Source organism: Rattus norvegicus, chromosome 11 (genome assembly GCF_036323735.1).
Source record: "Rattus norvegicus strain BN/NHsdMcwi chromosome 11, GRCr8, whole genome shotgun sequence".
NCBI lineage: Eukaryota > Metazoa > Chordata > Mammalia > Rodentia > Muridae > Rattus > Rattus norvegicus.
This window is the reverse complement of record NC_086029.1, coordinates 97,566,479-97,576,356: the sequence shown is the minus strand read 5'-3', so window position 1 is coordinate 97,576,356 and position 9,878 is coordinate 97,566,479. Positions and strand designations below refer to the sequence as shown.

Below are 9,878 nucleotides of genomic sequence, written 5' to 3'. Positions count from 1 at the left end.
TTATTTTTATTTATGTGTATGAGTGTTTATCTCCACGTATGTGAACCACTTTTGTGCCTGACATCTACGAAAGCCAGAGAGAATGTCAGATCCTCTTGAGCTGGGGTCACAGGTAGTTGTGAGCCACCACGTGGGTACTGTAAATTGAAGTCAGGTCCTCTGGAAGAGCAGCCAGTGCACTTAACCACTGAGCCCTCTCCCCGACTGTGGACAGCACAGCCATGTTAGGGAGGTCAGCTCCTGCCTGGGCACCGCCCATGTCCCCCTCACATCCCTCTGTTGTCCTATAGGGATTTGGGATGTTTGGCAGCAGAGTCAGATTGCGTCCCCTCTTGTAGTTCTGGGCCGCAGAAGCAGGACAGGAAGCAGTCAGGTATGGCTTTTGGTCTGGGAAGTACATGCACTCAAGCCGGCAAAGAGTGGAGAGAACCAAGGTGCAGTCACTTGGCCGGTGCACATGGGTGAAGTGGTAGCCTCTGCTGCTCTGTCTCCACCACAGGAGATTGACTTCTGCTACCTGGGCAGATCAGACACAGCCAGGTCTGCGTCCAGTACCAACCTTTGCCCTAGAGCTGGATATTCTCTTTCCCACGCCTTGTGGGAACACTTTCCGCATAGTCCTGAACCTGTCTGGTCCTAGCTTGGCCCTTCAAAGCCTCAGGGTTTACCGGTCAGGCGGGATCCCTTAAAGGTGCAGGGTAAAGATGGAGTGGCCTGGTGCTGAGGTTAGTGCCAGCCCAGGGGATGCACGCCTGTGGGGTCAGGTACCTGCCGACCTATAGCTAACCCAGCCGTTCCCCATCCCACCAGCTCTTGCCTGTAATCTGTGTCACTCTCTGCCAATTTCCAGAAACGCAATCAGACACATGTATAAAGACTCGTGCAGGAACTAGAGCCGTGATAGGAACATGAGACCCTGACAGCCCTTCAGAGAGGGCCCAGCAACCACCACAAGTGACTCTGAGGGCTGTGAGGACTCCAGATGATATCTCATCCTGCAGCTGTCTAAAAGCCATCACACCCGTGGGCTCAGTTTAGGCCAGCTGACATTCAGTGTCTACTCTGTAGGATGCTTTCCTGAGGCAACAAGGTGATGCAAATGGAAGCAGTGCCCTCCGCCCAGCAACTCTGGAGGAGAAGCAGGATACAGCAGTGAGGGTACAAGACTCAGGTCAAGTACTGTGGAGAAAGCACACGGAAATAAGGCTGAATCCTGGAGACATGCGACTTGAGCACGCAGTGAGGAGAGAGAGAGAGAGAGAGAGAGAGAGAGAGAGAGAGAGAGAGAGAGAGAGAGAGAGAGAGAGAGAACAGGTGGTGCACACTGACCTGAGACAGTGGAAAGCTCTATAAGGACTCACTGCCGACCCTTACCGTGTCCAGGCCACTAGAGGGCAAACTAAGGTCTGCCCTCAAAAGGATGGGCTGTGAGGTTGTAGATGATCAGTGGCCTCAGGAGGGAGGAGCCCAGGCTTTGGGGCCATGTGGAGAGAGCCGTGGGAGTCCACGGGGATTCAGAGATGCTCTGAGTGGTGCACAGTGCAGCCCTGACACTGGGGAAAGGGTGATGTGGCTGTTATTAGGACTTCTGAGCTATCAAGCTTTGGCTGCAGAGATGCAGTTTCTGGAAGTGGGGAGGATAAAGCAGGAGGAAGAGGGAAGGGTATCAGAAGAACCAGGCAAGGGTGCTGGCTTATGCCTGGAGCAAGCATGGGCCCAGGGCAAGGCTGTGATCAGTGCAAGTGGAAGAAGGAGCAAGGTGATAGGACCGACCAGCAAGGCCAACCAGCTTGGCACATTACTTTAACCCCTGGTGCTACAGCCCATGCAGACTACGTAGGCCTGTTGAAACAGAGGCCTGTCGGGGTGGGGATCACCAGCCCCAGTGCCCACTTCAGCTCTGTTCCCATAGCCAGATAGCTTGACCTTGAGCTTCAGAAAGGAAGGTTCTGCAACTTAGAAGCCTTGGGGAGGTTCTACCCCAGGTAAGGTGTGAGGTTAGGCTTATACAGGTAAAAGAGGGATATGAGTGGCCTCCCTCACCTAGGAGAGATTCAAGATGCCCCAGAGGGGCTCAGCACATGCACTCAGCTCGTAACATTAGCCTTCAGGAGTCAAACTTTACATCTGTGAGCCTCTCCCTGGAGGGGACTGACAAAACCAAAGAGAGTTTCAATACCTGTGGCTAGACCAGGCCACTACCCATCCTCTTTGCAGTTAGGGTTGGATCTCCTAGCAGAGACAATGCCCAGGAATGAGTGGGGAAAAGGATGGCTAAGGGGTAGACATGCTGCCCCCTCTCATGGCCTAAGTCAAGTGTAAGAATCCTGCCGTATGGGCTGGATAGATGGCTCAGCCGTTAAAGGCTCACAACCAAATATATAAGAATCCTGCCGTATGACCTGTGTACATGCACATGCTTCATCCCAGCAGTTTTCACAGTAGAGATAACAGCCCCAGGTGAAAAGTGAGGGATCTGCCCTCTGAGTCTGAGTTAATACCACTCTCCTGCCCCAGGAGTCCCTTCTTGGCCCAAGCACTGCTTAGAGATGTATCATGACTTGTATGGGTGACCCTTCTACACTGCCTCCATTCCTTGATCAACCACTCTGTCTTTAATGATGTCTAACGTGGATATCTAGGTGAGTTTCTTGATTTGGCTCAAGTACTCTGGCTTCAAATGTGTCTCAGGACTTACGTTCTACTTATGTAGTGACATTCAAGCCCCCGCCCCTGTCCCCCAACTCACCCAAGTCCTCTCATGACTCCCTTGCAGGATGAGAAATCACGCATTGAAGCGCTGGGCGGCTTTGTTTCTCTCATGGACTGCTGGAGAGTCAACGGGACCCTGGCAGTGTCCAGAGCCATTGGTAAGACCCTGGCAGTGTCCAGAGCCATTGGTAAGACCCTGGCAGTGTCCAGAGCCATTGGTAAGACCCTGGCAGTGTCCAGAGCCATTGGTAAGACCCTGGCAGTGTCCAGAGCCATTGGTAAGACCCTGGCAGTGTCCAGAGCCATTGGTAAGACCCTGGCAGTGTCCAGAGCCATTGGTAAGAGAGTCCACCAGGGCTGCTGCACAGTAGGGCTTCTCCGTGACTTAAGGCAGGGCAACGCTCCCTAAACTATTCACAGCATTCGGACCTCCTTGACTTACAGTAGAGCTACCTGCAGATCAACCCGAGATACGTAACTAGACTGTGCTCAGAATGTGATCCACCCAGCGTAGTGGACCCCAGCTCAGCAGTCTAGGGAAATGTCAGCAGGCGTCTGCCAGGCTCCCAGCTGATTGTAAGCTGCAGTTTTCTGCTGCCTCAGCTTAGAGGTGATTGGACCAGGTCACTCTAACCAGGAGAGGCTCAGGTTCACAGTGCAGTTCCTATTGACCGTAAACCGTCAAACCTTGTAAAGTCAAGAAGCTACTAAGTAGGAAGAGTGTAGTTCTTTTGGTAAAGTGCATGCACAGAGTCCTGTGCTCAATTCCCTGCCATGGTCCTGCTGCTGCTGCTGCTGCTTAAACCAGGCATGACGGCACACACCTGTAATCCATCCTAGCATTCTGCAGGAAGATCAGAACTTCAAGGCTATCCTGGACTACATAGGCTATTTGAAGCCAGCCTGGTCTAGAGATCTTCACACAAATAATAATGCTCAACTAGAAACAGAAAATTAGGGGCCCTCTATAGGGCCCACGAAAGTACAGCGGGAAACGTCTAGTCAGGGATAAATATTCAACAGATGAAGTATTCTGTAAGCTCATTCACGCTAATGATTTTTTTTCTCCAAAAAAAAAAAAAAAAAAAAAAAGAGTTTAAGATTCTTTTTCCTCTTGGAGCTTCCCATTCTTCTCTGTCTCCAGTCACTGCTGAAACCCAACTCAGAGAGCATCCCGCCCCTTCCAACAACGCCATCTCCACCTAATCCCTGGAGTTTGGTGTCTGCCCTCTCACCCTCCTAAAGAGTCTTTGTTGGCTCCTTCCTCTCTCTGCCTGTCTCTGTGCTGCTCTGACTGTTCATCTGTCTTCAGGCACACCGGAGGTGGCAGCCTTTCCTAGAGTGAGCTGCTCCAAGGAGCCTGGGGATGGCTCCCCGACAGAGTGTGGGAAGCATTAAGCAGGCGACCCCTCGAGGGCCAGCTGGGCTCCTGTACCTGCATGCCCTTGGGGATGGTTCTAAGCACATGGGACGTGGGAAACAAAGGTTCCTCTGCTTGTTCATTCCCAGGGGATGTCTTCCAGAAGCCTTATGTGTCTGGCGAGGCAGATGCAGCATCCAGAGAGCTGACAGGCTTGGAGGACTACCTGCTGCTTGCCTGTGACGGTTTCTTCGATGTCGTCCCCCACCATGAAATCCCGGGTCTTGTCCATGGCCACTTGCTCAGGCAGAAGGGCAGTGGGATGCACGTTGCTGAGGAGCTGGTGGCTGTAGCCCGTGACCGGGGTTCCCATGACAACATTACAGTCATGGTGGTTTTCCTTAGGGACCCCCTGGAGCTGCTGGAGGGTGGGGGGCAGGGGGCAGGGGGTGCCCAGGCAGATGTAGGAAGTCAGGACTTGTCCACTGGCCTCTCAGAACTTGAGATCAATACCTCACAGAGAAGCTAAGTGGTCCAGGCCCCCAGGCCCCATCCCTCTGCCCTTGTGACCCTCCCCTTCAAAGACCTTAGATCCAACAGGTATAGTGGGCAGGGGTGCACACCCTCACAGCATTCCCTTAGCACCCCAGCCCTTCATGTTGCCTGCCACAGCCTGTTCTCATGGCTGCAGAACTGTAGGCACCAATGGATCTCAAGGAAGCATAGGAAAATGACCTCACAAAAGAATAGATGGCTGAGGTGATCAGGGCAGGACAGGTCTGGGGACAGAAACCACAGGCACCTGCTGGCAGCCTAACCAAAAGCATAGGTCAAGTCTTAGGAACCCTCACACAGACCCTGGGGTAGGATCCAGCCCAGACTGTGGCTTCTCACTGTCCCCAAGTGAGGAGGGTTTGGTCTGTACTAACACACAAGCTCACAGTCCTGCTTGACTGCTGGCTTCCCAAAGAAGTTGACATTGGTCTTGCTGGGAGGAGCACCAGGAGAGTGGCCACTGCCACTCCACTCTTAACTTAGTACTAAGTCATTAGGCCTCTCTCTGTCCCTTGAGCTTCCTGGGGAGGTGAAGTCAGATGTGTGCGTCTTTGTTTGTGTGCTTGGATTTACTGCAGGGAAAGGTCTAATCCAGAATCAGTATTCAGACTTCGTCATGCTGTATCAGTGCCAAGGTGACCCACAGGGTCATGTAACTTAAGCAAAGCTTAGCATTTATTTTATTCCTGAAAACTTAAGTATTTTACTTTTTTGTGTGTTCGTGGAGACATTTGCAGTATTACTGATATTTTTTTTCCTAAATCAGGATGGAAACAAACTTTTCCAGGTTATGTTAATAAGCCACTTAAGTGCCTTAAACAGTTTTGGTGTAGATGAGAATTGCTGGGCACGTCATGGATCCTGATAGGCAGACATGTTGAGGTTCTCAAAACAGCAAGCAGCATTTGTTGTGGGAAGGCATGCTTTGAGCCAGATCTCTTTCTGGGAAGGTCCTTTTGTTCTTCTGGGCACCTCAGAACTTCCTTGAACTGACTATGGGCATCTGGGATGGCACTGGCCTCCTTGCCAACCTTGGAGTCTGGCTGGGTCCCGCCCAAGAGGACCTTACTGCTTTTGGCTAGAAGTTCAAGACTCTCTTAGTGTGTTTGCAGTTAGTTGATAGAGTCGTTGAGGACAGCGCTCCGGTGAGGAGCTTTGGCCAGCCCAGCAGTCCACCACCTTTCTCCTGCTAGACTCTGTCCAGTACCTGAGCAACACGAAAGACCTCCACATCCCTAGAGCAATGGTGTATAAAGTCAGGCAAGGAAACCAGGTGGGGGAGGCAGAATACCAGAGTAGAAGGACTAAGGAGACCCTCAGCAAGGGCCAAGTGTGAGTCAAGGCTGCTCCACGCAGACACTGGCAGGTCCAGAGGATAATGGGTGGCTTAGCAGAGGCTCAGGGAAGGAGCAGCAGGAAGAATGTGGTTTTGAGGTCCCCGTGGAGGAGTCATAGTCCACCTCTGGAGAGCAAAGCCCCAGCAAGACTTGCAGAGCTTCGCCCAGTGCAGCTAATCCCTCTTTCAAAAGAAGCAAGGGTTCTCGTGCTCTTCCCTGAGGCAGGTCCACAGTCCAGCAGTAGAGGGCGAGCCAGCCAAATGCAGTTGGGCACACCTCCTGCATGCTTGGCATTCACCCATTCCCACAGCAGGGATGGAAGAGTTGGGGCCATGGAGTTAGTTCAAGTCTCCTGATAGGAACATGACTGCCCACCATAATCACTAGGTATTGCTTACTTGAAGGTCTGCTGCCTTCTGGGGTCAAAATCCAGGACCCTCAGTACCATCTCAAGACGGGGTGCAGTAACCTTGATAGAGGGAGATGTTGACTTTGGTTTTCTCCCATTTTTGCTAACCCATTCGTTGCTGGTAAGAGTGGAATTTGGGCCCCCTGGGTGGTCTGGATTCATACTCACGTGTAAAGCTGTGCCAAATATCAAGGCCTCAGTGTTAGGGGAAGCCCCTTTCCCAGGCTTGTCTGAGGGCTCCCCCACCCCTCAGTTCATGTGCACTGGTGATAACCATGTCTCTGCCTGGCAGTGGTCAGGGACCAACATCAGGCACTGCTCCATCCTGGTCCAGTGGCCAAGGGAGACCACATTCGTCCGAGTTAGTCCTTAGGCACAGAGAAGAACTCTTCTATCTTGACTGGAGCTGCCAGTGCTAAGCCTACAGGACTTCTTGGCCTCTTCAGGCCCTCATCCCAAAAGAATCCCCTAAGCAGAATGATTCCACTTCTCAAGTCCCCACCTTGCCACCATCACATTGTGTGAGCTGAACCAGCCACCGTACTTCTTGGGCCTCAGGTACTTTTTAGGGTAAGGCATGGAGAGTATGCATAGCATTACCGGGAGCTGCCAGAGAAGGGGAGCCCATCCTCCACCAGCAGCAGAGAGGGATTCAGTATTATTAGTGTCTATTCTTAAAATTAAGTGGGCTGGAAAAGAGCTGAGTTACAGGCGCCAGTGTCTTGCATGGATACAAAAGCTGAAGCCGTCAGCCTGCCTTTGCAGTACAGCTGCCTCCCAACTAGGGCCTGGGGGCGTAAGAGGTGGGAGGGCACAAGGAGTGTTGAAGCAAGGTGTCTGAGGCACAGCTTTGGGAGTCTCAGAACTCGTGGGAGGGGTATCAGCACCTGGAGGTCTTAAAAGCCCTGCTGTTCACCATGATCTGTCTGCCCCTGCCCTCTTGGGCTCTGCACGAAGTGCCCCTCTCTCCCAGTGGTAAGTTTCAGCATGGGTGTCCTGGCTACCTCAACTGTATTCTCAGGCCAGGAGGATGGCTCTGGCCATACTGTAGGGAAGCCAGGCCAATTTGTGTGACGCAAGCTGGGCTGGTTTGCTTCAGCATCTGTAGCCTCCAGGGACCGTCTTCTGGAGTCCCGTGCTTTTGCACTGGACTCTTTGGCTTTACCAAACACACCAAGCTTTGCCATTTACATGCCATGTGGGCCTTGCCAAGGGTTATTTCAGGGGGCTTCCTGGGAGTCTTGTTCTAAGACACCATGTTCCTTTAGTCTTAGAGACAAGTCCCAAGGTTATGAGCTCATAGGACAGTCTTCCCCTGGGGCCCCTATACTGGTGTCAATAAACCATATATTCAAGATTCCTGAGTGCTACTGCGTCTGTCCCCTGTGTGCCTGTCTACAGTTAACCTGTGTATCCAATACTCAAGTATTTTAAAAGAAGGTGTTCTAGAGAGTTCAGCCCATGGTTGATCCCGTGTGCTTGAGCAGGAACACGTGACAGACTTCATGACTGTCTACCTCAAAGCCAACCCAAGAAGAGTGGAGAGAAGTGACCGGGGACCCACAGGATGTGATCAGCTTCCAAAACCCAAGTCCTGCCTGCTGGTTTCCGCAATTTCCCAAAATAGCACCAACAGCTTGGTACTTGGGACAGAGCATTGAAAACCTGAGCCTTCAAGAGACATGGTGGGTCTGGGGACCTCTTGGCATCCAGGGTGTGTTTGGAAGCTGCTGAAGATTTGAGAAAGTACCTAGCCAGCTGGTCCTGGGACTCATCCTGAGATTGTCCATCCCACCAGCTGTGGGGTAGAGGGTCAGGCCCCTGGGGAACCCAGCATTCGGGCACTGAGTACAAGGTCCTCCAGTGAGTTGGGGCCACCTCTGGACATAGACCCTCACAGAACCACCTGCATGGGCACTAAAGCGCCAGGCATTTCTTGGGCTTCCACCCTGCTCTCTGCCTGGCACTTGCCATGTCCTTCATGCAGGGCCAAGGGCAGAAGCTCACAGAAGACGGGGTGCACAGTGGGAAGCACAGCCCGGGGGCTCTGGTGAGTGAGTGCACTGAGCGCCCACTGCTGACTTCTGAGACGCGGTTATGGGTCACTCTTTTTGTTTACATTTCCCCTAAGTTCTGTTTTCTCAGCACAGCAGACATGCTTTTGTGTTCAGTCTAATTTTATCTCAGTAGAACAGACAAATGTTAAAATTCCACGGTTTTGGGTTTATTGTCTGGAAATACCCAAATAAATTGCTTTCACATTGTTGTGACTAAAACACTGAAGAAAAGCAAGTGATGGAAGACAGTTCATTTTGGCTCACAACCCATCCAGGTAGGGTGTGAGGCCAACCGAGCAGCCCAGAAGAACAGATCTCATCCATACAGAGGAAGCAGGGCCAGCTACAAACCTTCAAAGTCCACCCCCCAGTGACCCACCACTACCCTCCACTGCACTTCCTGGAGGCTCCATAACCTTCCCAAACAGTGCCACCAGCTGCAGACCAAGTGTTCAGATCTCCGGGGACATTTCATACTCAAGCCACCACACCGAATAATCCAAAAACACCACTTAAAAATCTCTAAGGAGAGTCATAAAGAGCTTAGGGTTGCCATGGAAACAAAGCTGCAGCACAGAGCTGTGCATCAGGATTTAAGCACAGTTCTAGAACGGAGCCAAGTTAAAAGATGGTGTGTGCTAAGTCTAGAAACATGCTTGCCAAGAGCAACTGAAATACCTGACTTGTAGTGAGTCTGCTTTAGGCTGGACGTGGTGATGCACACCTTTAATCACAGCACTGAGGGAGGCAGAAGTAGGGTGATCTCTGAGTTCTAGGTTAACCTGATCTACAGAGAAACGCTGTCTTGAAACCTCAGCTGGTGAGATGTCAGCAGTAGCATAAGAGAGGGATGTTAAGACTAAGGGTCTCTCCACAGACCTCGTAGTGCCTGGGCAGCCAGGTAGATCCACAGTCCAGGTAGCTAAATCAGGGTATGAAGGGCGGCAGCTGAGGGAGCCTGCCCTGATGGCGAATTTCAATGTCAGACAAGGCTCACTGATCTAATGAAAAGCTTGAAACTACAGAACCCAGTGACTGGTCCTTAAAGACTTGCCAGAACAGGTAAGGGACCTGCCTCAGAACAATTATAGCAAGTGGCCTTTAAGAGAGACCTACCTGGATCCACTGAACTCCCCATCTGACTCTAGACCTGCAGCCCTCCGTCCCTCCACAGTGACTTGCAACTCCTGCCACCTCACCCACCTTGCTGGTTAGAATGGAATTTGCTCCCAAAGTCTTCAGTGCAATAAGCACATGCAGGGTCAAGTGGATTGGAGCCCCCAGTACCCAAGAAACCGCTCTTCAGGACAACTGAAAGCTGCCTCGGTACCCTTGGGGATCAATACATCATTTCAAGTCAAGACAACTGAGAACCGGCAGGGGCAGGGCTCAGTCCAGCCATGTAGAAGACATCATCCTGACATCTCACACAGCTCCGAGGGATAACA

The 9,878-nt window shown here is 51.8% G+C and overlaps 1 protein-coding gene across 3 annotated transcripts in view; it reads left to right on the top strand.

The window, feature by feature from the left end:
• Ppm1f (protein phosphatase, Mg2+/Mn2+ dependent, 1F) overlaps positions 1-7,730 on the top strand; it is a 29,987-nt gene extending 22,257 nt beyond the window's left edge. For 2 of the 3 annotated variants that reach the window (XM_039088064.2, XM_006248674.4), the window contains exons 7-8: positions 2,777-2,870; positions 4,222-7,730. In XM_039088064.2, coding sequence (XP_038943992.1) covers positions 2,777-2,870; positions 4,222-4,601 — 474 coding nt within the window. In that variant the 3' untranslated portion in view covers positions 4,602-7,730. The remainder of the gene's footprint in view (positions 1-2,776; positions 2,871-4,221) is intronic. The other variant, NM_175755.2, reaches the window with a different exon arrangement.
• Positions 7,731-9,878: the final 2,148 nt, after the last annotated feature.